This window comes from Myotis myotis, unplaced genomic scaffold (assembly GCF_014108235.1).
Source record: "Myotis myotis isolate mMyoMyo1 unplaced genomic scaffold, mMyoMyo1.p scaffold_m19_p_13, whole genome shotgun sequence".
Taxonomy (NCBI): Eukaryota; Metazoa; Chordata; class Mammalia; order Chiroptera; family Vespertilionidae; genus Myotis; species Myotis myotis.
In genome coordinates this window covers 13,197,125-13,224,590 of record NW_023416317.1, presented here as the reverse complement: position 1 = coordinate 13,224,590, position 27,466 = coordinate 13,197,125, and the positions used below count along the sequence as shown (strand labels likewise).

General features: G+C 45.2%; 1 protein-coding gene and 1 long non-coding RNA gene across 2 annotated transcripts in view; one reads left to right on the top strand and one right to left on the bottom strand.

Moving 5' to 3' along the window:
- Positions 1-272: 272 nt before the first annotated feature.
- The window catches only part of ACOX2 (acyl-CoA oxidase 2), a 37,175-nt gene continuing 9,981 nt past the window's right edge, over positions 273-27,466 (bottom strand). Inside the window, exons 9-15 of the mRNA XM_036331736.1 lie at positions 26,837-26,999; positions 20,295-20,485; positions 18,184-18,363; positions 16,529-16,634; positions 11,822-12,039; positions 4,168-4,300; positions 273-845 (exon numbers count right to left, since the gene is read on the bottom strand). Of these exons, the coding sequence (XP_036187629.1) occupies positions 783-845; positions 4,168-4,300; positions 11,822-12,039; positions 16,529-16,634; positions 18,184-18,363; positions 20,295-20,485; positions 26,837-26,999 (1,054 nt within the window). The 3' untranslated portion in view covers positions 273-782. The remainder of the gene's footprint in view (positions 846-4,167; positions 4,301-11,821; positions 12,040-16,528; positions 16,635-18,183; positions 18,364-20,294; positions 20,486-26,836; positions 27,000-27,466) is intronic.
- On the top strand, positions 769-11,823 carry LOC118667936. The gene is made up of 3 exons (XR_004971461.1): positions 769-1,187; positions 2,150-2,213; positions 11,712-11,823. It is a non-coding gene; the product is annotated as an uncharacterized LOC118667936 (long non-coding RNA).

Below are 27,466 nucleotides of genomic sequence, written 5' to 3'. Positions count from 1 at the left end.
AAGTTTTAATTTTCTGTGGAAAGGTTGATTTTTCAAAATTGATACTTAGTTGAAGTCTTAGGGCTGTACATTTTATTTAGATTATAAGTATAGGCACTTTTGGAGAAAGGTTGTGTGGGTGCATGTGTATGTCCTTTTAAAGTTTAAACCCTTAGATAAATGTGAGCTGTAGGCACAAATGATAACTAATGAACCTATTAGCTTTTGCTAGATCAAAAACAAAACCTGGGATTTAACAAAATAGATGCTACAATTGGATAATACTACTGTGTTTTATTGTAGGAAGTGCCAAACATACTTAGAAGAGAGAATTGTTTAAACAACAGTATACCCAATGACCAGCATCCACAACTATTCTCTCCCCTTTTTTCCTCTCATGGATTTTGAAGTAAACCACAGATGTTTCTTTCACTTCAGACTGTCTCTCTAGAAAATAATGACTTTCTTTAAAAAATACATACACATATGTACTTTAAAGTTTTAACGCCATATTTGCCATACTACCATTATCACAGAGTGGTGCTTCTTTATTTTTTTAATATATTTCTTTATTGATTTCAGAGAGGAAGGGAGAGGGAAAGAGAGATAGAAACACCAATGATGTGAGAGAATCATCGATCGGCCGCCTCCTGCACAGCCCCCACTGAGAACTGAGCCCGCAACCCAGGCATGTGCCCCTGGCCAGAATCAAACCCGGGACCCTTCAGTCCGCAGGCCGATGCTCCATCCACTGAGCCAAGCCGGCCAGGGCAAGTGGTGCTTCTTGAATGCTGCTGATGATTTCATAGCTTGGATCTCCAACTTTGTAGTAGTGGTCTTAGATATTTCTGGTAGGCAGGGTTCCCCTGTTGTAGAAAGAAGTGCATTAGTAAGACAGAATATTTCTGTCAGGATTAATAACTTTTCAAATTAAGTTGGGTTTTTTTGTTTCAAAATGAACATTACATAAGATTTTTAATTTTAAAAATTATTTTTAAAATTCATTTTGTGTGAACATATGGAGAAACATTTTTTTTCCAAAGGGCATCCTTCATTTTCTCCAGCAGATTTTAAATTGTGGATGCAGGTGGCCAATTAAAAAACACAGTTATCATTTGCTTTTGGAATTTAACACAAATAAAAGGCTCGACTCTAAGGCTCCTTGAAATGGAACATTAACCATAAAGGAATCAGAACGGTGGAATCAGGTAAGCAATATAATATGTCACAATAGGTTATCCCTATTATTTTCTGATGTCTTGATTTGTTCCTTCTCAGCCCTCTCTCATCCATGTAACATTTACTTGTGTCTTTTTTGCCTGTCTAGGTTAAACTGTAAGCTCCTTGAGTGACTCTTGATCTCTACTGTATTCTTAGTACCTAGAAAAGTTTCTGGCATATATTGTATGTTCAGTAAATATGTTGAATGATTGAATTAATCAGTAGGTGTATTTAAGGCATCTAGCAACTACTTGGACAGACTTTTACAATAGAATAATTGGGGGGAAATAGGATTCTTGTTTTGAAATTATCCCCAATGTTTCCTCCACTGCTTGCATCTGTAGGGAATCACTTTGATATGAGTTCATGTGGGGAGGGGCAGCAGCCTTTTGCTGTTCACTCTGGAAAGGCTGGCTTGAAATGGCCAGATCAGGAAAAAAGCCAAAAAACCAGACTCATGGCTCAAATAAACCTCGGGAGGGCAAATCACCCAGTCCCGGCATGAAGCTCATCACCCACCTGCCCAGACAGAAGAGAGACTAGCTTAGGGCTCTACAACACGTAACTTAGCATAGCACCTTTCTTTTGATAGAAAATGTCAGTGACATATATTCTCATTTGTCTGCAAGGTTTGTTTTAACGTAGCTTTTGTTTTAATTTATTTGAAATACCTGTAGTGAACCTTTTTCTACTAGTGCCAATGAAAACTGCCTCTTCTCGTAGTTTCAAAATTATCTACAGCAGATTAAAACATTACACGGTAAAAGTGCCATGTTGCTGCTCTCTAGAGGAGCCAGAAATGTAAGATGATGTGGCTGTAGATTAGCAGTCAACCGAGTACCATTTTAACTAATTGGAAACCGTTCTCCAAGGTCATTTATTTTTTTTTATTTTTATTTTTTTTAGGAAAAATATTTTAATATTGCTATTCGCTCTTTCTCTATAATAGATCCAAGGTCATTTATAATCTCAGTTTCTAAGTTGCTTGCTGTACCTGTCACCTTTTTAGCAAGGTAAGTGAAGCTAGGATGGCAACAGTCTGTGCAGCATTGTGGATGCAGCAGGTTCCTTCCTCTCACTGTAGGTCACAAAACCATGTTAATTATTCCATCAATGCAAATGTCTACTCTGTGATAGGCCCTGGGGTTGGGAAGGTGAAGACTACATCCTTGTTCACAGTGAAGTGGCAGGTGACAGAAAAGGGAAAAGTGAATGGGATGAAGTGCATCAACATTTTTTTTTTTTAAGGACATCATTGTTTTTTAAATATATTTTTATTTCAGAGAGGGAGAGAGAGATAGAATCATCAATGATGAGAATCATTGATTAGCTCCCTCCTGAACCCGCCGCCCCTACTGGGCACGTGCCCTGACTGGGAATCGAACCTTGACCTCCTGGTTCATAGGTTGTCGCTCAGTCACTGAGCTATGTCAGCCGGGCTTATCAAATCTGTTGATGCTGTGGGCTGGTCATGCCCCTCATTTAGATAAGCCTGCCCTCATATCATATCCAGATTAAATTCTTTTAGAAATAATAAGAAAGTCCCCTATGTGCTTTAGTGAAGATGAGGAGTCAGGAGAATTGGCATGTTTCCTTGCTGCTAGTAAAACAGGTTTGAGGGAGGTTATGTCATCATCTCCTGACAGGTGGCACAGCGGGGCAGGCTTTCCTCTGGAGCACCAGAGGGCATGCATTTATACTGAGACCACAGGAGCTTTTCTGGAGGGGAGGACGGCTGTAGTTTTACGCCGGGATTTAAATATTAGTAAGTAGATCTAAGCATTAGAAAAAGTAAAACACTAGTATTAGTTACCTGTACTAGGCAGTGACTGTATCACACCTTCTTTAGTGGATTGTATTTCCTTGTAGAGTTAAAAGGATGCCTTCCTAGAGTCAGGGAATGACCAAAATGGATTGGCCTTCTCTCTGACAACCATCTGGGGGGTAGTGGTTGTGTTATAACTTGAGATGATCACGTTCAATTAAGCTATGAGGCATGACAGGATGCATACTGTTAAGAGCAAGTTTGACGCTCTGGTAAGTGTGAATGAAAGCCTGAGAGTTGCCAATCTGATGAGGTGTTAAGACACCTTTTCTGAAATTTGCCCTAAGAGGTAAAGGAGTAGGCTTCACCATCTGAATATCATGTCTGCATGATAGAACTTAACCTGTTGTGCACGTAGAGTCTATCTTTGCTTTTATAAAATCTATATAAAATCTGCTATTAAATGTTGGGCCCTCAAATTCTAAGTACAGGGTTTATTTCTTTACTCCAGTTAATGGTGCTCATGGACATTCATAGCTTTTCCCAGTGAGGCTCACGGCTTGGCCCTCTCTTCTGTTAGTGACTCGGGGCTCTAGCATCCTCTCCTAGGACTGCTGGGCATCTTCTCTCCATAACCCTTGCAGTGGTCATTCGCATGGCTTCCTGGCCACTGATGGCGGTGCAGCCGTGTTCTGTGTTTCTGGGATTGTGTTTCTTAGGTGAAGAGGAAGGAGGTATGTCTAGCTAGCAGTCAGGTCTGAGAGATCTGCCCCCGAACGCCGCCCATCCAGCTTCCTATCACCTCTGAATACCCACTTTTATCAACACAAATCTCAGAGTTAGGAGGCTGAAAATAAGGTGGGGTGTGACTTATCTTATTTTTGTTACTTAAAAGCCAGCTTGCCATTTCGTGTGTATGCCCTTGGGTGTGTCAAGCCATGATTTAGAGCTTGGGTCCTCCTAATTCCCTTAATCAAATTCTGAGCAGTGCATTTTGCTGATTACAGTCCAGACTCAGAGTTCCTGCCAGGCCACAGCCCCGCTCCTGGTTTCTTTTATGTATCCTCAAAATATTTTAAACAGACATGCTATGGCAGCGATTTCTAACCCAATGGGAATCAGTTTAAATGGGAAAACACTGGAGGTGCATTCACTGCTTGTTCTCTGCTCTCTTCCGGAATTGATGTGTTCGACTCGACTACCTGGGTATTGGTCGGTGACTTCTGAGCCCAGTAGAACAGACGTTCATAGACATTTCCATCGTAACAGCCAAGTGCTGAATTTAAACACTGATCTGTGAAGTCGAAAGCATCCGTTAACGAGATGGCATCCTTCCTGAGAGAAAAAAAACAAGAGTTTGTGAGTACTGTAGACTGCTCATGAATCTGATTATTCTGGAATGGTGAACAACACCTAATTAGAGGTTGCTTCATTATTCACCTTCGAACAACTCAGCTTTAATTTTTTTCGAAGTTTTTATATTTGATCAGTTATGTATGCACAGCATAAAGAATCAGATACTTCTTTGAGGTTATTTAAAATGAGCATATCCTGTTCTCTCACCTCCATTTCCTAAACATCCCCCCACTGCCCCCAGAGCAATCAGTTTCAGTCTTTTAACTGATATTTTTGGTTTTAACCTGAACGTCTCTAAGTAACTTGTTTATATTTCTGTTTCTTGCTGGTTCACTCGTGGACATTATCTGTTGACTCTCTATTACAACAGATGAGGATTTACTTTTAGCACCTTCTTCTGACCCCAACCTATGCTTCCTCCTCCTCACCTTCCTGCCTCCCAATATAGCTATGATTTTGGCCAGACTAATACTCAGTGCTTAAAGTAGTATGACTGTACGTATCTCTCTATATAAAAGCCTAAGCGACCATTACAGCCAGACAGCCAGACGGCTGGTAGCTATGATGCACACTGACCACCAAGGCAGACACTCAATGCAGAAGCTGCGCCCTGGTGGTCAGTGCGCTCCCACAGCCAACCTCCTGTGGCCGGCCAACCTCCCGTGGTCCCTCCCCCCGGCCGGCTGGCCCCGATTGGCCCTGATCACTGGCCAGGCCGAGGGACCTCACCCGTGCACGAATTCGTCCATCAGGCCTCTAGTCTTATATATGATTATGACTTTATGCATCCTGTTCACGGCTGAGCTAGGTCCCCACCACATCTCCTTGTTGCAGTGACCTACCTCCAGGCTCACTGTCCTCTCTCCAACACTGCTGTTGTTAATCCTTAGTGATTTCACTGTCTATGTAGATGTTCCTCTAAAGCTCAACTCCTCAGTTCTTTGAATCTCCTGCTCCATTGACCTCGTTCTACAGCCTCCCTCGGTCATCTTTGCCACAATCAGACACCAGGACTCATCATTAGCTTCTGCAACTTCTCTGTGATCTCAGCCATGTTTCCTTCTCTGCTCCTGTCTTCCTAGCTTATTCCCTTTAGTATTCTGACTTCTATCTTCCTTTTTCCCTTTCAAGCAACAAACAATGTTTTATTTTAATCCCACTGAATGAAATAGTTTCTAAAAAGTATTCACACGCTTTCCTACCTTTTTAGCAAAGGATGTAAAACACAATATGCGATTATTTGTTTAAACTCTTCCCTGACTTGTTTCAAAAAGCATTTGAGGTGACTGGGATACTGGACCTATTTCAGTTCTTTCTGGCTGACCCTATGTCATCATTATGAGGTGATTTCATGTAGGGCTGTTGATCATTCTGTGACCCCACTGGCACCTACCAGTAGGTCCCTCAGCCCCCTGGTGGTCTCACTTTCCTCCTTATCCCACTGAAATTTCGTGGCTTGTTATGTTACCTCCTCAAAAATATATTCAACAACTTTTCTTGCCTTGGTTTTTGGCAAAACCCCATCCCTGATTATCTTTAATTTTCCACAGACTTTGTGCTACCACCTTTGTAGCTATGGCTGGAAAAACCAATACTGACTGGGGTCATAGGGTTTATGGGGGTCCTTATGGTTGCCCAACAATCCTATTACATTGCTCTAATTCATTTACTCTTTTATTCTCTTAGGTGATGTTTTGTACTTTGTCTTCTATCCTCAAATCTAATTTCTCCATTTCCCCATCTCTTTTACCTAAATCACTTTGCTTCCTGTTCCACTGATAAATAAAAGTGGTAAGAGCATTCCCACCCATGCATTTATCCACACAGTGCTTTTCTCTTCATAGTATAGGTCAACTGCCCAGGCTCCCTCCTGAGGCCAGTCCTTCCTTGTCTACTAGGGAGCAGTGTTCCAGAAATTCTCCTGCCTTTCCCACACTCCCCTCTCTACTGGATCACTTCCATCAGTATACAAACATGCTACCAGTTCTCCCCTCTTAAAAGTAAGCCTTTGACTCCTCCCAGCACCATCCTCTACCCCATATCTTGGCTCCTCTTTATGACATTCTTTAAAGTGCTATGCTCACGTATGCCTGGTGTTTCCACTTCTTTTTGCTGTTCTCCTGGACTAGATCCATACAGGTTTCCACTCCCACCACCCCACTGACGTATCTCTTGTCATGGGTCACCCCAGCCTCATCTTTGGAGGGGCCCAAGACTCAGTGTTTGGGCTTCTTCCCTTCATACTCTCATCCTTGTGATATCATCCTTCTCATGCTTTAGATACCAGCCATAGGCCAGTGACTTCCACATTTCTCTCTCCAGTCTCACTTGCCTGCTTACTAATGTTTTACCTGATTTCTAACAGGCTCTTTAAACTTAACGTGTTCAAAACCAAATCCTGAGCTTCTAGCTTTCTCCTGTCTAACCTGCCCAGACCTGCCCTCCTATAATCTTTCCCATTTAATGGCAACTCTGTCCTGGCCAAAAACCTGAACTCCTCTCTGCCTATTCCACCCCAAATCTAACCTGTCAGCAAGTCCTGTTTTATCTTCAAAGTATATTCTAGCTCTACTTTCTCCCACCACCTCCAATGCTGTCACCCTGGTCCTGTCCACCACCCTCTCCCACCTGGATCATTGCAGCAGCCTCCTCGCTAGTCTCCCTGTTTTGCTCCCTTGTCCCCCATCCCCACTCAGTTCTTAATCTGGCTGCTGGAATGATCCTTTGCTCTGTGCTATGCTCAGAACCCTCCCGTTCTCACACTAAGTAAAAGCCAGAGTCTTAAGTCTTTGCCGTGATCCACACCCCCTCCCTTGCCCCTCTCAGTACACCCTAACTTTCCCACCTCTACTCTCATTCCCCACCTCAGTCACGCCCCTCCAGCCCCTGTTCTCTGGATGGACGTGCCAAGCATGCTCTGGCCTCCACCATTTCTACTTACTCTCTGCTTGGATGCTCTTTTCCCAGCCGACCACATGGCTCCTCTCACCTGCCCCCTGCAGATTATTCCTCAAACGTCACCCTCCCTGGGTGGCCTTTGACCTATTTAAAATAATAGCCCCCCCGCCAGCCCCTTTCCTTTCCTGCTGTCCTTTTCTTAGTAGCATTTATCACTATTCCAAACACTGTGTCTTTGACTTATATATATATTTTTTTAAAATATATTTTATTGATTTTTTACAGAGAGGAAGGGAGAGAGATAGAGAGTTAGAAACATCGATGAGAGAGAAACATCGATCAGCTGCCTCCTGCACATCTCCTCCTGGGGATATGCCCGCAATCCAGGTACATGCCCTTGACCGGAATCGAACCTGGGACCTTTCAGTCCACAGGCCGACGCTGTATCCACTGAGCCAAACCGGTTTCGGCTTTGACTTATATTTTATGTCTGTGTTTGTCTCCTCTCCTCTAGGCTGTAAGCATTTGTGCCCTTTCATATCCCTCAATTGAAGAGTATCTTCTGTAATCATTTTATTAATGATCTGCTCCCTTCTGTTTTCTCTGTCTCCTCTTTCTCAACCTTTTTTTCAGATGATGGACAGGATCAGACCTCTTACTATTTTTTTTCTCTTCTGTTTTTGTCTTTTTGCTTTCTTTCTGAGGGTTCTGCAATTTTATCTTTCAATCCTTCAAGTTTTTCATTTCCATCTCATTTTTTAATTTCATAGAGCGCTTGTTTTTTGTTCTCTGTTACTTTTTAAGAAATGAAATTCTTATTTTATGGTCACAGTATCTCCTCTTAACTCTTTGAAGATATCACTGATTCTTTTTTTGACAGTAATATGTTTTGTTTTTATGTATTTTTAAAATTACAGTTAACGTACAATATGTTTCATGTATACGATGTAGTGATTAGACATTTAACATATGAAGTGATCACCCTGATAAGTCTAGTACCATCTGACACCATCATGGTTATTACAATACTAGAGGCTCGGTGCACAAAAATTTGTGCACTCGGGGGGGTGGGGGTGTCCCTCAGCCTGGCCTGTGCCCGCTCGCAGTCTGGGACCCCACGGAGGATGTCCACCTGCTGGCTTAGGCCCACTCCCGGGGGTTCAGGCCTAAGCTGGCAGTCAGACATCCTTCTGGCAGCCCGGGAGCCCTCGGGGGATGTCCACTTGCCAGCGGGGAGCAGACCTAAGCTGCAGTCTGACATCCTTAGTGCTGCTGAGGAGGCTGCTGTACTGGCAGCCGTCAGCCTGGCTTGTGGCTGAGCAGAGCTCCCCCAGTGGGAGAGCACTGACCACCAAGGGACAGCTCTTGCATTGAGTGTCTGCCCCCTGGTGGTCAGTGTGTGTCATAGTGACAGTCATTCCCAGTTGTTCTGCTGTTAGGGTCAATTTGCATAGTGCCCTTTTATTATATAGGATCATTTTTATTTATTTTTATAAATCTCCTTTTTTTTTAAAAAAAAATTACTGATGTTTTAAAAAAAGTTTTCTCTTCCCTGAAAATTCTCTTATGTCTTTCAAGTTGCCTCATTCTTGCTTGCTTTGGTCTCTTTCATGTCAGGGGCTTTCCTCAGGTGTCTGGTCATAGCTAAGAGTGGGGCATTAATTAGCTGATTAGAAGTCTAGTTGTGCTTGTCAGTGTGGGTGAATTGGGGAACCCTGTGCTGGTCAGATTCCCTAGAGGAGGATCATGTTAGGGAACTAGCCTGGCTGCCCACTGTGGGAACCTTGGGAAAAGAGGGCTGGGGAGGGGCTCATCAGCACGCTTTACTGAAGCCCCTGTGTTCTGCAGGGCAGCCTCATCCCCAGGTGTTTACCTTCTGCCAGGGTGGGGCCAAGCAAAGCCTTAAAACTGCTCAATGAGGAGGGGAACTGGGGACTCAGCTCTTTCTGAAACAGACTTTCAACCCATCCTATCAGTCAACTTTACCCCCACTGCCAGAGGCACATGGTCCTCCGGTTCTTGGGTGTAACTTGGTTGCTTTTCCCACTTGTAGGGAATGATTCACCTTTCTCGGGTCTGCTAAGTCACTGTTTGTCCATCTACTTCCAATTCTCATGCTTCTTCTCCTCTGAGCGTTTTTTTCTTTGTGGGCTTATGCCTTGTAAAAAATTTAACATTTGCTGATGTTTTAGTGAGGCTTCAGGAGGGAACAAAGTAAATGCGTATGTTCATCTGCCGTCTTTACCTGGAAGTCCCCCAACTGAGATTTCACGATCACGCGAATAAAAACTGTTTGGGTCAGTCAGCTACCATTACACAGAGAGCTGGTTTTCAGTGTCGCTTAGAATCATGTGCCGTCCTTCCTTTGTCATCTCAGAAATCTGAGGGTGATGCTGGGTAGTCAAGGCTGGGCACTGGGACACGGACTGTTAAAAGCATGGAGTTCTTACACACCTGATTATCCTGCACTGGTAGGAAGGTGACTTAGGAACCGTAATGTGAGTAAATCAATTTGTGGGCTTGATGCCTGCATTAGTTGTCTGTTTGCATCCGGGCTGTTTTGACTTGCACTGTATATTTCTCGAGTCAAGTCAAGCACTTAGAAATGCTGTTGCCGATAAAAATCATGCTGATGAGGTGTTAAGGTGATCTTTTGTGTTTCATCATCACTATCAGGGCTAGAACATTACTGTCGTCATGTGCTTTTAAAATGCCAAGCTTTTTTAAAATTAGAGATACTTGGGCTTAATGCAGTACTCAATTATGCTATTAATGGTTTCTATCACTGGATTCCCAATTATATTAGGAAAAGTTTAATACTTGAGTAATAATTTTATCAAATATATTTTTGATGGTTTAATTGGACATTTACTGACCACCAACTTATCTGTGAGGTGCTTATGTGGAGTTATAAATGGTATGCAACATAGTGCATATTATTATAAATAAAATAATTTGGTCTAGTTTTTTCTTTTAACCTCCATTATGAATATATTATTTTTTTAAATTTCAAAAATATATTTTTTAAAATTCTCTTAGTCTTGTTGATAATGTGAACTCTTGGAGATTCTAGGGGTAAAAGTCACACAACTGTGTGTATAACCCCTTCACCCCCAATACCACAGGCATCATATGTTCTCAAAAAAGTTGTGTTCTCAAGTTAGCCCATTTTTCATGTTATGAACAACGGTGACTAATTTGGAGGTTGATGCTCTATCCACTGAGCCAAGCTGGCCAGGGCAAGACTAATTTGTATTGTTTTAAAAAAATATATATTTTTATTGATTCCAGAGAGGAAGGGAGACGGGGGGAGAGAGAAATATCGATGAGAGAGAATCATTGATTGGATGCCTCCTGCACACCCCACACTGGAGATCGAACCTGCAATCCGGGCATGTGCCCAGACCAGGAATTGAACCATGACCTCCTGGTTCATAGGTTTACACTCAACTACTGAGCTATGCTGGTTGGGCCATTGATTTGTTGTTCCACTTATTTATGCATTCATTGGTTGTTCCTTGTATGTACCCTGACCAGGGATCAGACCAACAACTTTGGTGTATCAAGACTACCCAGCCTGGGCTGTTTTGATACGGTTTATATCATTGCATCCATAGTATGTCATAACCCTAAACTGCACTGCATTAATGTTGCATTTAAAAACTATTTGTGTTATTACTATTTGTGTTATTGTTTCGCAAATGAGTATATGAATTACTAGGTTTTAAAAAAAATCCCCTCTTGAAGCTAAGGAAGGATTAAAATAAGAGTTTGCTTAAGCACATTGAACAAAGACAAGGATATAGGATTTGAATAAACAAGAGCCCAACCTTAACATACAGCTTAACACATTGCGGGCGGATCACGAGCATTCTCATGTTTTCATATTACAGAGTTTTACATAAATGTTAAAGGCATGCCTTACAATTAAATACCCATTGCATTTTGAAGTTATTTATTACATGTTCTTGCAAGCTAATATCTTTTTAAAATACACTTTGTAAAACGTTTTTTGTACTCGTTCAATAGAAACTTATCTGGCCACTGGGTAAAGCTAGTAATGAAACTACTGGTGCGCAATGTGTTAAGAGCTCATGCTCTGGGGTCAGGCCCCAGACTGTACCTGGCTCCTCCTCTGGCTAATGATGTGACTTTGGACAAAGTACTTAAATCTACTAAGCCTGGGTTTCCTCCCCAGTAAAGTGGGGAGAGTAATAGTATCCACTTCAGAAGGCTGTAAGGCTTCCATGATGTGATGGCCTAGTGCCTGGCACGCATAAGTGCTCCTTAAATATTAGCTGTGCCTAGGACTCATTAATACATATTATTCATATGTAATAGGCTTCATTTTACTCATATTACTTAGATACTATTCCTATTTCCTTGACAGTGGTGAAGAGTTCTTAGGCATTTTTATTTGTTTTTCCCAGTTTTTAATTAACCCATAATGCTTTCTGTTGGTGTGATAATGCTCGGGTGTGAACCTCTCCAGGGCTGTGGCCGCTTTTGTCAGACCCCATTTAACAAGGTTTTGGAGCTGAAAGTTTTGGAGTTTGACGTGACCAAAGGGTGAAGGGATATTTTCTGAGGACTCCCACTCACCGGATGAGGAAGAGCAGGTCCAGGTAGGCTGATCTCACCATGTCTACTTGGGCCCCAGACAGGAAGCCATCCTGGAGAAAGTCGCCCGCGGTAGACAGGATGCCATGCAAAGCAAAGAGATCACAGAGGCGCTGCAGGGCCTGCTGAATGGCTGGTTCGTGGTCGAGTTTCTGCAGAGCTTCTGCGAAACCCTTCACAGTGATGTAGTAGCAGTGCGCCTACAGGGACACAAAGGTGCGTTAGCCTCTCGCTCCGATTTCTGGCTCCAGGTGCCCTCCTGGGAATGCGCCTGCTGCAGCGTGTCTCCCGGCAGGCTGACAAGCCACTGCCTTTCTCCCAGCTCCCTGTGGGTCTTACCGAGCCCTTTCGATAGTGTGTGGGTGCACCTGTGTGTGTTGGGGGCTGGTGGGCTCTGGAACATGGCCCTTAGTTTTTTCATTTTGCTTGGGGCAATTTTTAAAAAAATATGTATGTTTATTGATTTCAGAGGAGAGAGAGGGATAGAAACATCAATGATGAGAGAGAATCATGGATTGGCTGCCTCTTGCACACCCCACACTGGGGACCCAGCTTGTAACCTGGGCATGTGCCCTGACTGGGAATCAAACCGTGATCTCCTGGTTCATAGGTCGACACTCCACCACTGTGCCACACTGGCTGGGCTGCTTGGGGCAATTTCAAGTAGGTTTGAAAGTCGAAAGTACAGGAGAATTAGAGGCTGGCCTGGGGACAGTGGAGGACACCACTTGTCTCAATAAATACTGTTTTCTTGTCTGCACGTTCAAGGCAGTAGGAGATGTATGGGCACGTATGCTGTGAATGAGAAAGGAGGGGTTCAGTATGTACATGAAATCCATCCCAGCTAGAGAGGAACTCCTTGAGGTAAGCAGTGCTCTCATTTAGCCCATACGCAGCAGTCTGGCAGTAAAATAACCAGTTGGTAAGTGCCCACTGACCTCAACCAGGCAAGAGCCCTCTGCCAGCCAGGCTCCTTCTCTGGGTCCCCCGTTCTCCACAGCCCAGCAACTACAGCGTTAGTGCCTGGCCCAGCAGGAGCCTCTCAGGACTCTGCTTTCCCTGAAATCCTTTGGGCTGCTTGGTGTCCCTGCCCTACTCTCCCCAAGACACATGCACAACTGGTTTGACCTGGTAGGATGTGAGGTCCATGGGGAAAGCAGAAAGGAGAGCATGCCCGCCGAGGTGGCTCAGTTGGTTGAGCGTCAGTCTCATGCCAGTGGGTTGGAGTCCAGTAAGGGCACATGCCTGGGTTGTGGGTTCGATCCCCCAGAAGGGGGCGTGCAGGAGGCAACCAATCCTATGTTTCTCTCAATGTTTCTCTCTCTCTCCCTCCCCCTTCCTCTCTGAAGTCAATAAAACATATTTAAATAAACAAACTAGGTCTCAAATGTTTATTTGCATATGGATTACCTGGCAGTGACTTTTAGAAGCAGGCTTAGAGTGTCTTGAGGGTTCAAAGGTGTTTACCCAAGGGGGAAAGGAATGGGTCATTCCAGGCTCATGTGCAAAGGGCCATCCTTTCAGGAGGCAGCAATTTAACCCGACTGAGCACTGGAGTGTAATGCAATGAGAGGCCCTCAGGTGATGAAGGGCTGTGAATGACAGGTTGGGATTTAATTCTGTGGGCATCCGGCAGCCACTAAAGTCTTCAACATGCCAGAGATCTGAGCAGGTTTTTCACTTGGAAAGAATCTGCCTTTCCCAGAGAGGCCTCACAGGGGTGCTAATGGCACCGGTTTACCACCTGGGCCTGTGCTCTCAGCCTTGCTGGGTTTGCAGCATTTGGATGTGGAAGAGGAGCGGGTTGCTCTGCCGGGTCCTACAGCCCTCGCTGCTCAAACTGGAGACTTACCTTTTTCACCTAGGCCCCGCTTCCCTATTCTAACCTGAGTGCCATGTCCTGAAGTTCTCAGGGCCTGGGGCTGAGGAAGGAGTGATGAAGAGCTGCCTGAGAGCCTCTCCCTGGGGAAGCAGGAGGAGGGCCAGAGAGAGAAGGTGGCCTCCACGCTTCGGGGAAGGCGGAGCACAGTGAACTTCGTTAACTTCACTGCAGGTTGATTTAAATCTTGCCTCCTGGCTAATGTGGGAGTGGAGTGGAGGTATCTATACACTAGGTACCTCTCTAAATGTTCCATGCATTAACTCATCTAATCATAATAATCTTCCAAGGTAGGTACTGTTATCAGCTCCATTATGCAAATGAGGAGACTGAGGCATGGAGAGGTATGTTCCTTGCCCAAGGTCACATGGCTGGTAAGTGGTAGCAACGAGATCCAAACCGGGGCATTCACCTCCCAGCTACGAGTCTGTACTCTTTATCTAAAAGGAAATTAATTTGTTTTCCAATTACAGCTGACATACAACATTATATTAGTTTCAGGTGTACAACATAGTGATCAGACATTTATATACCTTACGAAGTGATCACCCCAGTAAGTCTAGTACCTATCGGACACCACGAGTTATTACAGTATTACTGACTACACTCCCTATGCTGTACTTCACATCCCATGTAGTCTGTGTTCTGTTTTAATCCTCACCCGAGGATATTTTCCATTGATTTTTTAGAGAGAGAGTGGGAGAGAGATGGAAAGAGAAATATCGATGTGAAAGAAATTAATTGGTTGCCTCCTGCATGCACCCTGACCAGGGGCCAGACCCGGGAGAAGCCTGCAACCAAGGTACATGCCCTTGACCAGAATTGAACCTGGGACCCTTTTGTCTGCAGGCCGATGCTCTATCCACTGAGCCAAACCAGCTAGGGCTAGCCTCTGCCCTTAACTGCTGCCCTGAGTTGCCAAAACCACCAGAGGCTGAGTGCCAGCATTTGCCCCAGGTTCCTGGGGACGACGTCTCTCCTGGGCAGGGCTGAATGGTGGGATCAGAGCCCATCAGGCCTCAAGGGCTCTAACCTGGTGATAAAGACAGGAGAGTGAGAGCCCAGAGAGGATAGGACTGCCTGAGGTCACACTCTGCTCTGTGTCCACCCCTCTGCCACTGTTCCCTGCTCCTCCCCTGGTGCTCTCCCTCTCTCCCTGCACCCTTGTGGTTTCCACATGGCACACTGTTGGGAGCTTGATGGCCTCCCAAACCACAAAGCCCCGAAAGTGCAGACTTCCCTGTCCATTATGACTTTGGAGACAAGGCAAAACCTCCCAGGAAGCCCTGGGCTGGTTGAGCTCACCCTTGTCACCCCTCATTGATGCGCAGTGGCTCCTTGGGGGAATAATGAAAGGAAAGCATCTTCACTAGCCATTTCCTACCTCTGGGACTAATGCCCCCGAGTTCTCTGTCCACATCCGTGGAACAGAGGTTATGCTACTCTTCTTCCAGGGTTGTGTGTATGAAACGAGGTAACCCTGGCAAACAGTGTCCGGTCCATTTGAAGGCAGGACAGGTTTGGAAAGTGGGCAGCTGTGGTTTTTATGGTAGGCTGGTGAGAGCTCAGCCTTGGCTCTCCCTCCTCTGTGTTGACAGGACATTTAGCACATGTGGCAGAGTTAATACCGCACCTGCCAGTGATGGAGGTGGCGGTCACCAGGTGGCGCTCATGTCCAGCCTGCCCTGTGCCGGCCCTGCAAACTCCTCCAGAGCTCTCTTGTTTTAAGGCTGCTGTTTTCTGGGCCTAATGGATGATGATTGAAATGATCCCTTTGATTTTCTAGCTGTGTCAGCTGGAACTCATTTTTATTTTCTTTTATCCCCTTGATAGCTCTCATCTAGCCACTTCTCTCTATGCCCTCTGCCAAGTTCCTGGTCAGGGCCACCCTCAGCCCTCACCCAGACTGCTACTACCTGCTTCTAACTGGCCACCAGCCTGCAGTCCATCCCTCCCCCTGCAGGATCCTTCTAGAATGAAACTGATCAGTTCACTCCCCCTCCATACAAACTCTGCAGTCTTCCCTTTGCAACGAAAACAGCCCCAACTTCTCACAATGGTGTAGAAGGCCCCAGGCCCTGCCTGTCTGTCCTGTCCCCCCTTTCTCCCTCTCCTCATTTCAGTCTTCTTCTTTTCGCTCCTCCTTGGGGAGAATTTGCATTCCTCCTGATCACCACACCTTTTCTTGCCTCCTCTTTCACTTGCTGTTCCCTCTGCCCGGAAACCTTCCTCTCCAAAGCCACAGCCTCTACCCTCTGCCTGGCTGATTCTAGCTTATCCTTGAAGTCTCGGCCTATATGCCTCCTCTGGGAAGCCTTTCGGACCCCACAGGGTGGTAGAGGCGCACCTGCCCCAGATCCTGTCAGCCTGCATCTCCATCACAGCACTCCCTGGATTGCCACTGCGATCGGACACTGCTGTGCCCCCAGGACCCAGCCTGATGCCCACTGTTAAGTGGGTGCTCAAATATGTGCTGGCTGCTGTGAATTATGCACAAACACAAAACACAGTGGAAATTCAACCAGACTTCTAAGGCTTGCCTGCGGGACAAACGAGGAGGCTTGACGTGCTTTTCTACCTGGGAGGAAATATTTGAACAACCTGAAGCAAATCCAATAACACCGCCTCATTACGTTTTCCCTAAGAGCTGCCAGCAAGATTGCTCTGGAGTTAAGTCCTCTAATTAAAATACCTGGGACTGAAGTCTTGGAAGTGGAATGAGGGCAGCCGCTGGGAGGGCTAGGGAGTAGGGGCAGAGCGCAGGTCTCCCCAGCAGGCAAGCCTTTCCGCTTCCGCGGACCGCAGCTCACCTTGGCAGCCTGCAGGTGGATGACGGTGGTCTGGTTCCATGCCTCGTGCTCGTCAGCCCCAGACTGCAGCCGAGTCTGCAGGTGATGCGCCGAGTCCTTTATGAGCCTGGAGGCCAAAGACAAGAAGTTCAGCGTGACCAAGTGGGAAAGAGACGGGTGGTGCCCAGACCCTCAGAAGTAGAAATAATCCCCAGTTATTAAGCACGATGTGTTACAAAGGTGAACGCTCCATATACATGACCTCTTCAACTCTTCTAAGGGCAGGCATCCCCAGTTGGCGGTGGGGAAACCTGAGTTCCAGGAGAGCTTAACTAACTGGTCCAGGGTCGCACAGCTAGCACGAAATGGAGCTGTTCACAACCTCAGAGCTGTAAGCAGACTCCATCCCGTGATTGCAGGCCATTCTGTTGACGGACTCCCTGTGGCCGAGCAAGGAGAATGGCTTTTCTCTAAAGGCTAGTGAGGCCTGCAAGTCACCTGGCTGCTCCAAGTTCTGTCTAAGGGATCTTAAAAGAAAGGAAAACTAACCCTTGTCCTCCAAACCATTAAAATGGTCATTTGCCATTTGCTTACTAACCTTTATTCTTCTATTTTCTGTTCCCTGCCCATCTCATGACCCTTAGCATTTGTAGGCAAAGAAAACTGTTTATTAAGCAATATTTTACTTTTTCAGGGAATAAGTAAGCAGATGTCACATTGAATTCCAAGCAAAGAGCAATATAAAGACATTTAATTACCCCGAGTACCCTGATTTTGCCCTCCCCACTCCCCCCAATTGAAATGATAGCTCTGTGAGGCCTGGGCTTCTTATGGGACTAGTTTGTCAATAGGTCTTAGTGCCAAGAACAGAGCCTGGCATATTGTAGGCACTTAAACAGATATCGTGGGATAAATAATGTCCCAAGTTGCTTGTGACCTTGAGATAACTATTACCCAGCCCTGGGACCACAGGTTGGGATATCTCTTTTTATTGACTGAAAATACGCTTCCAATTGTTCTTGGTGTTCTGGTTAAGGAAGGGTTAAGACGGTTTCCTTTAGGTAGTTAAATCGCTCCATCTTTTTGTGATGGTGCCTGTGCTTGGCCAGAGCCTCTCATTCCCAGCCCCTGGTAGGTTTGGACATTTCTGACACACAGTAGGTGCCTGACAGCAACGGTGTCTGTTGAGTGACAGAATTGGTCTTATCCTTCTTCCCTGGAGCCTACTAGATCCTGGAAATAAACCAGTTCTATCCCTTGATATAGCCATCTTTTTGAAAATTATTTTTAGATTATGGGATATTTTGAACATATGCATATTGCCTTATTGATTGGTATTTACATACTGATACAGTTGTAGTGTTTACATATGGGTATGTTATTTGTATTTTAAATCAATAAGAAGCTAAAGATTTTTAAAATTCCCTTGGACTGGCCAGAGAGGTGATGGCTGTAATAATCCAGTGCTTACAGCCCGACCAGGATAGGGAAGGGATGGTGGTCCATGGCTGAGGGGTGGGACCTCCCCTTCTCCCTGCCCATGGTGGCAGGAACTGAGAGGACTGAGGAGGTTGGGGAAGGGGGTGGCTTTTTGGAATTGTATCCAATCCTAAAGGCCCTACTGTGGGAAGGAGCTGCCCCCAGGAGGGATGGCTGATTTCTCAGCTCTGGCTCACCTGACTGCCACATGGGCCCACGCCCTGGTGTAGAGCTCTGGGTGAAGGAAGTCTGCTGCCCTCCGGGCTGGGCACTTGGCCAGGTCAGGTGCGGTCAGGTATGCAACAGACTGAGGGAGAGACGTCTTTGACGTGGAGCCTGGGGATGCCTGAGCCTGCAGGTAGCTCTTCACCAGAAACCTAGTGGGTGGGGATGGAGGCAGGTGAGAGGGTGGGGAGCACTGTGGGATAGGCCAGCACCCCTCTCTCCCAGAGACACGCACTCTTATGCCCCCTATGGGAGAACCAGGGCCACCCAGGTTCTTGCCCAGTCCTTCCTGATGGTTACTGCCGACCCCCCACTCCCAGCCAGCCCGCTGGGAGGCCTTCAGGGAGGTGTGCACCAAGGCTGCAGTTTCACAGTGAAATGGGCTGGAGCTGTGGAGCTGGGCAGACAGATCCTGAACATAAACCCTTTTGATACCTGAGCAAACAGAATCCTTTCTGATGGTTAGGATCTTGCGGTTCGGGGATTTGTGATAGGTTGTACAGTGACTGTGGGAATTACATTTTTCTTAGCTGAATAAAGAATAGATGTAAGGCCGAACCGGTTTGGCTCAGTGGATAGAGCGTCGGCCTGCGGATTCAAGGGTCCCGGGTTCGATTCCGGTCAAGGGCATGTACCTTGGTTGCAGGCACGTCTCCACTGTGGGGCGTGCAGGAGGCAGCTGATCGATCTCTCTCATCGATGTTTCTGACTTTCTATCCCTCTCCCTTCTTCTCTGTAAAAAATCAATAAAATATATTAAAAAAAAAAAAAAGAATAGATGTAAGAATGCTAACACGAGAGGGGAAATTACAGGTGACTCTTAGCCTCTTCCTTGTAATAATCCAGTGCTTACAGCTCTGGGCTCAGACCACCTGGATTCCCTGCAGCTGCATGAGACCGAGGTGATGCTGTAGGTGATGGGACAGGCTGTCCGTCACCTCCCTGCCTCAGTGTGTCCGAGTCTAGATGGGGATGATGATACTCGCCTCAAAGTGCCCGGCACAGTGTGAGGCACAGAGTTCTAATACATGATGCTGTACTCTTTGTAATTTGGAAAAAAAACCCAATAAATATTATATATTAAAAAATTCTAGCCGAAACCGGTTTGGCTCAGTGGATAGAGCATCGGCCTGCGGACTGAAAGGTCCCAGGTTCGATTCCAGTCAAGGGCATGTACCTGGGTTGCGGGCACATCCCCAGTAGGAGATGTGCAGGAGGCAGCTGATCAATGTTTCTCTCTCATCGATGTTTCTAGCTCTCTATCTCTCTCCCTCTCTGTAAAAAATCAATAAAATATATTTAAAAAAATTCTAAGAAATATTATATAGCATATTTGCCAGTAAGCCCTTCCTGCACAGAGAAGTACTTGCCCTGCTTAGTCACTTGGGACTAGATGACCCTGAAAAGGCCTTGTCAGCCAGGAGGCCTGAGATCCCCTAGCCAGAGAGGGAGGAGGCCGGCCCAGCCGTTCCTTCCTGCCTCTGCACGTAGAGCCTGCCGTGTGCAGGGCCTGCGCTGAGCCTGGGGACCAGCTCCCGGTCACAGACCCAGAGACACTTTCCGACTGTGATTACTGCTCCAAGGAGACAGGACAGTGTGGGAGGGGCCGGGAGGACTCAGACCAGGAGGATGAGAGGGAGCCAGCTGTACAATAAACTGGGGGCAGAGAGATTTAGGGGAAGGCCCGTGGTGAAGCAGAAATGTGTGGCTGGCAGAGTGAGTGGAGGCAGGAGGCTGCGAGAGCAGGGTGGAGGGGGCCAGGTCAGAGACCTTGGAGGCCACAGTGCGGAAGCCACTGAAGAATGTTAAGCGAAGGAAAGATGCCATCTTCTCTGGGCTTTGAGAAGATGCCTCTGGCTGCCTGTGGGGATGGACTGCAGTGGGCGAAAGCGTCAGTGAGGAGGCTGATGCTATCGTCCAGGTGATGGGGACAGGGCCCAGCTGGGAGCTGTGGTGAGTCGGGGGGGAGTGGATGGTTGGAGACGTGTTGTGGGAGCTGGACAGTCCCCAAATGGCACTCCCCAAAGTCTGCTGCCTGTGTGGACATCCGATGATGCTCCCACCCCAGCAGCCTCAGCCTTACCTGGCCACCTGCAGGTAGAGCACCGTGTTCTCACCCTCGTAGGTACAGGAGGCGGTCACTCTGCTGACCAGCGATGGCAGGCCGCTCAGCTTTGAGTAGCCGTGTCCACCACAGGCCCTGCGACACAGCTCGGCCCCCTGGGTGCAGAATTCCGATACCATGGCCTTTAGACCTGAGCTCAGGGCGTGAAGCTGCAAGAACAGGAAAGGGGTCAGGTGGTGTAGGGGAGCCCTCCAGTCAACACCTATGCTTCCCACACACCAAGCACTGCTGCGTGCTGAGGTAGGAACTGTTCCTCGGCTCACAACTCTATGAATGAGAAGGCTGAGATTCAGAGAAATTGTGTGACTCGCTCAAGGGCACACAATGAGGCAGCATTGCAGTAAGGACAGCAAGAACCAAGGAAAGCCCTCCAGGTGAGGGTCTCGGGGCAGGGTGCCTCCTGGAGGGGGCTCCCATCTTTCAGGAGTTAGGGCTCTGCTGGCAAGCAGAGGTCTTGGACAGCTGGCCTATGAGGAAGGAAGTCCACCAGGAACCACTGTCCTGGGTTATGGGATGGGCTGCCAGGCACTGACCTGGCTTGAGTTTTTTGTTCTTAAAAACTCCTAACTAGAAGAAGTGGAGGACTGCATCAGGGAGCTAGAAGACAAGGTAGGAAAAAATACCCAAGCAGAGCAGCAGCTAGAAAAAACACTTAAAGAACAGGAGGAGAGCCTAAGGGAACTTTAGGACATGAAACAAAACAACATCCACATAATAGGTGTTCCAGAAGGAGAGGAAACTGAGCAAGGAATAGAAAACCTGTTTGAAGAAATAATGACAGAAAACTTCCCTGATATTGGGAAGAAAAAATTCACACAAATCCAAGAAGCTCAGAGTCCCAAACAAGATGAACCCCACAGACTGACACCAAGACACATTATAATTAAATTGGCAAACACCAATGACAAAGTAAGAATCTTAAAGGCTGCCAGAGAGAGAGACAGAAAGTTACCTACAAGGGATCTCCCATTAGACTATTGACTGATTTCTCAACAGAAACACATCAGGCCAAAAGGGAATGTAATGAAATATACAAAGTCATGCAAAGCAAGGGTCTGAATCCGAGAATACTGTACCCAGCAAGGCTATCAATCAAAGTTGAGGGTGAAATCAGGAGCTTCAGAGACAAAAAGGGACTAAGGGAGTTTATTACCACCAAACCAGCAATGTAAGAAATGCTAAAGGGTCTGCTGTAATAAGAAGAAATAGGAAGGGAAGAAGGAACACAGGCATGAAAAATAAAAATGGCAACAAACAAGTACCTATCAATAATAACTTTAAATGTAAATGGATTAAATGCCCCAATCAAAAGATATAGGGTAGCTGAGTGGATAAGAATACATGACCCATATATCTGCTGTCTACAGGAGACCCACCTCAGAACAAAGGACTCACATAGACTGGTGGTGAAGGGATGGAAAAAGGTTTTACAGACGAATGGAAAAGAAAAAAAAAAAAAGCTGGGGTAGCAATACTTATATCTGACAAATTAGACCTCAAAGTGAAGGCCATAACAAGAGATAAGGAAGGCCACTTCATAATACTAAAGGGAGCAATTCATCAAGAAGATATAACTCTGGTAAACATATATGGACCCAATACAGGAGCACCCAAATACATAAGAAAACTTCTAGCGGATATCAAGGGAGAGATTGACAGCAGTACATTCATAGAAGGGACTTTAATACTCCACTAACACCACTGGACAAATCCTCTAAACAAAAAATCAGCAAAGAAACATCAATCCTAAATGACTCACTAGATCAGATGGAATTGACATCTTCAAAACATTTCACCCCAAAGCCACAGAATATACATTCTTCTCAAGTGCACATGGGCCATTTTCCAAGACAGACCACATATTGGGACACAGGCAAAGTCTCTTCAAATTCAAGAAGATAGAAATCATATCAAGCATCTTCTCAGATCACAATGGCATAAAATTAGAAATCAACTACACTAAAAACAATTTAAAAAATCAAACACCTGGAGGCTAAATAGCATGCTATTAAAAAATGGGCTACCAAAGAGACCAAAGAAGAAATAAGCATCATAGCAACAAATGACAATGAAAACACAACAACCCAAAATCTATAGGACACAGTGAAAGCAGTCTTGAGAGGGAAGTTTATAGCTCTACAGGCCTACCTCAAAAAACAACAAAAAATAGTAATAAAGTATCTAACCCAACAACTCAAAGAGTTAGAAAGAGAGCAATAAGAAAAGCCCAGTGTAAGCAGAAGGAAGGAAATAATAAAGATCAGAGCTGCCCTAACCGGTTTGGCTCAGTGGATAGAGCGTCGGCCTGCAGACTGAAGGGTCCCAGGTTCGATTACGGTCAAGAGCATGTACCTTGGTTGCAGGCACATACCCAGTAGGGAGTGTGCAGGAGGCAGCTGATCGATGTTTCTCTCTCATCGATGTTTCTAACTCTCTATCCCTCTCCCTTCCTCTCTGTAAAAAATCAATAAAATATATTTTTAAAAAAAGATCAGAGCGGAAATAAACGACATAGAGACCAAAAATAATACAAAAGATCAACAAAACAAAGAGCTGGTTCTTTGAAAGGATAAACAAGATTGATGAACCTCTAGCCAGGCTCACCAAGAAGCAAAGAGAGAGGACCCAAATAAACAAAATCAGAAATGGAAGAGGTAAAGTAACAACCAATCCCACAGAAATACAAATGATTATGAAAAAGTACTATGAAGAACTCTATTCTAACAAAATGGACAAGATAATTGAAACGGACATATTCTTAGAAAAATACAAGCTCCCAAAACTCAACCAGGAAGAATTTAAAAAAACCTGAATAGGCCGATAACTACAGAAGAAATTGAAGCAGCGATCAAAAATCTTCCAGCAAAGAAAAGGCTTGGTCCAGACAGTTTTACAGGAGAGTTCTACCAAGCATTCAAAGAAGAACTAAAACCTATCCTCCTCAGACTATTCCAAAAAATTCAAGAGGAAGGCACAGTTCCAAGCTGTTTCTATGAAGCAAGCATTACCCTAATCCCAAAACCAGATAATGACACCACAAAAAAAGAGAACTACAGATCAACATCCTTAATGAACACAGATACTGAAATCCTCAACAAAATTCTAGCAAATTGGATTCAGCATTACATTAGAAAGATTATACACCATGACCAAGTGGGGTTTATTCTGGGGATGCAAGGATGGTACAATATCCGCAAATCAATAAATGTGATACATCACATAAACAAATTGAGAGACAAAAGTCACATAATCATATCAATTGATGCAGAAAAAGCATTTGACAAAATCCAACACCCTTTCTTGATAAAAACTCTCAGCAAAGTGGGAATAGAGGGATCATACCTCAACATAATAAAAGCCTTATATGACAAACCTACAGCCAACATCATACTCAGTGGGCAAAAAATAAACTTATTTTCCCTAAGAACAGGAACAAGACAGGGATACCCACTTTCACCACTCCTGTTTGATATAGTACTGGAAGTGCTAGCCATAGCGATCAGACAAGAAGAAGAAATAAAAGTCATCCAAATTGGAAAAGAAGAACTAAAACTGTCCTTATTCTCAGATGACATGATATTATACGTAGAAAACCCCAAAGACTTCATCAAAAAACTACTAGACCTAATAAATGAATTCGGCAATGTAGCAGGACACAAAATTGATACCCAGAAATCTATGCCTTTTTATACACCAATAATGAACTCACTGAAAGAGAAACAAACAAACACACCCAAAAACACACACACAAAAAAAACAATCCCATTTATCATTGCACCAAAAATATTAAGATAGTAGGAATAAACTTAACGTAAAAGACCTGTACTCGGAAAACTACAGGACATTGAAAAAGAGGTAGAGGAAGACATAAACAAATGAAAGAATATACCATGTTCATGGATTGGTAGAATCAACATCATTAAAATATCATACTACCCAAAGCAATCTACAGATTCAATGCAATCCCCATTAAAAACCAACAGCATATTTCAGAGATCTAGAACAAACTCTCCAAAAATTCATCTGGAATAAAAAAAGACCCCAAATAGCCACAGCAATCCTGAGAAAGAAGAACAAAGTTGGAGGGATCACAATACCAGATATCAAGCTATATTACCAAGCCATGGTTCTCAAAACTGCCTGGTACTGGCTACATATACATCAATGGAAAAGAACAGAGAACCCAGAAATCAACAAAAGCCATTATGCTCAATTAATATTTGACAAAGGAGGCAAGAACATACAATGGAGTCAAGACAGTCTCTTTAATAAATGGTGCTGGGAAATTTGGTCAGATACATGCAAAAAAATGAAACTAGACCACCAACTTACACCATACACAAAAATAAACTCAAAATGGCTAAAGGACGTAAATGTAAGATGGGACACCATACAAATCCTAGGAGGCTCTATAGGCAGCAAAATAGCAGACATTTGTTGTAGCAATATCTTTACAGACACAGCTCCTAGGGCAATGGAGACTAAGTAGAAAATAAACAAACGGGACTACATCAAAATAAAAAGCTTCTGCACAGCAAAAGAAACCATCAACAAAACAACAAGAAAGCCCACTGCATGGGAGAACATATTTGCCAATGATTTTTCAGATAAGGGTTTAATCTCCAAAATTTACAGAGAACTCATACAACTTAACAAAAGGAAGATAAACTTAATCTGTGTCTGGTCAGCCAGTTGCCAGCTGCAGGTGACTGACTCCTAAGTTGGTTCTGTCAGGGGGTGAGTAATCGTGTCTGGCAAAGCCCAATGGACACCTCAGACTCCACAGGCTGAAGTGGGTTCTGTCTGGCTGTGAATGTCAGCATCTGACTGTGGCCTGTCCAAGCTTGGGTACGTTTAGTTGTACGTGTCTGTGTCTTAATGTATATTTCAGATAAGGGTTTAATATCCAAAATTTAGAGAGAACTCATACAACTTAACAAAAGGAAGGTAAACGATCCAATCAAAAAAATGGGCAAAGGACCTAAATAGACACTTTTTGAAAGAGGACATACAGAAGGCCCAGAGGCATATGAAAACATGCTCAAAGTCACTAATCATCCGAGAGATGCAAATCAAAACAACAATGAGGTACCATCTCACTCCTGTCAACATGGCTATCATCAACAAATCAACAATCGACAAGTGCTGGAGAGGATGAGGAGAAAAAGGAACTCTCCTTCACTGCTGGTGGGAATGCAGACTGGTGCAGCCACTGTGGAAGACAGTATGGAGTTTCCTCAAAAAGTTAAAAATGGAACTCCCATTTGACCCGGTAATCCCACTTCTAGGACTATATCCCAAGAAACCAGAAACACCAATCAGAAAGGATATATGCACCCCTATGTTCATAGCAGCACAATTTACCATAGCTAAGATTTGGAAACAGCCTAAGTGCCCATCAGCAGATGAGTGGATTAAAAAACTGGTACATCTACACAATGAAATACTTTGCCGCTTTAAAAGAGAAGGAACTTCTACCATTTGCAACAGCATAGATGGAACTGGAGAGCATTATGCTAAGTGAAATAAGCCAGTCGGAGAAGATAAATATCACATGATCTCACTCATATGTGGGATATAATGATCAACATAATTTGATGAACAAGAATAGATCCAGAGACAAATGACAGGGTGGTGGTGGTGGTGGTGGTGGGGGTTAGAGAGCAACCAAAGGATGTGTATAACCAATGGACAAACACTGGGCGGTGGGGGCTTGCCCGGGGTGGGAATGGCTGGGGTGGGGGGTCAATTGGGGAAAAAGAAGACATATGGAAAACTTTAGACAATAAAAAACAAAAGCAAAAAACTCCTAACCATCTTCAGACTTTCAAGTCCTTGGGAGGAAGTTTGTGTCCCGTAACCTGCCTACGCTTCACTTTCCCCACCTGTGAATGGGGCATGAACGGTGCCTGCTGGGCAGGTAAGGGTCAATGAAGCGATGCTTATAAATGATCATAAAGCACAGGCCTGCACAGGTTGAGCTCAGTACATGCGAGTCTACAGCCCTTTATGCGACACCCTGGGGGCCAGATGTCTTAGAATCAGAATAATATTTTGAATTTTAGAAAGGTAAAGCGGCCATTTAAGGTTGATTATATATAATACCCCTACGAGGAGTCCGGGCAGCCTTAGTGGTCACACACGTTAATGTTTCTGCTACAAAGCGTATCACACTCCAGGGGTAAATCTGCCCAGTTCGGGTCAAACTATGCCACCAAATGAGTTCTAAACACTCTTGCTTTTCAGAGCTCTTGGGGTTTAAATGTGCATCAGGGGTTGTGCATGTGTTCTGTATACTAGGTGTGATTATTTCCTCTAACATCTTCTGAGCTTTTGGGGGGCCATCTGGGGTGGATTTCCTTGTTGGGATGCAGTTCCCCTGGGGTGCGATGGGATGCTGGAAGGCTGGGAAGGAGCAAGCGGAAGGACCCCTGGGCGGGACTGCGGGCGGAGCGGTTTCAGCCCCCTCCTGGCTCTGCCCACCAGCACACAGCAGGTACCTCGGGCAGCAGGCTGAAGTCTCTGTCCAGAATGGCGCTGTAGGACTCTTCGAAGAATTCCTGGAGGCTGGTCCCCATGAAGTGGAACGCGTAGGCCGTGGCCAGCTGGGGAAAGAGCTTGTGCTGCTGCGTCTGGTAGTCCAGGACTTTGGCCTCCGGGTCGCTGAGGGCAGGAAACGGGGGAGGGTTAGAAGACTGTACGAGCCGCATTCACCTTCCCGTAGCCCCACGGCCACAAAGCCTTACCAAGGGCATTTTTATATCTCACTTCTATAAAACTTGACCGAAATGACATGAGGCTAGTAATAACCTCTTAAAATTCCACCTGACAGGAATAACCACTCATGTCACTGCAGACAGTCGGGACATTTGCTTGTGCGTTATGCTGCCCCTTGTGGGCGAGGTTTACAGAATTACAGCACATCCTGCTAAAACCTGGGAAGCTCTGCATTCTAACACACGTGGTCCCAAGGATTTGGGGCGAAGGCTGTGGATTTGAACCTTGACCTTTCCCTGCCCAGCTGCGGCACCGAATCACTGACTCTGAGGCTGTACACTCGGCCCCATGGAGTCGCAAGGGAGGGACTGCGCCTGCTGTGTCCATGGCTGCGTCCTCGGGGCCGAGACTGA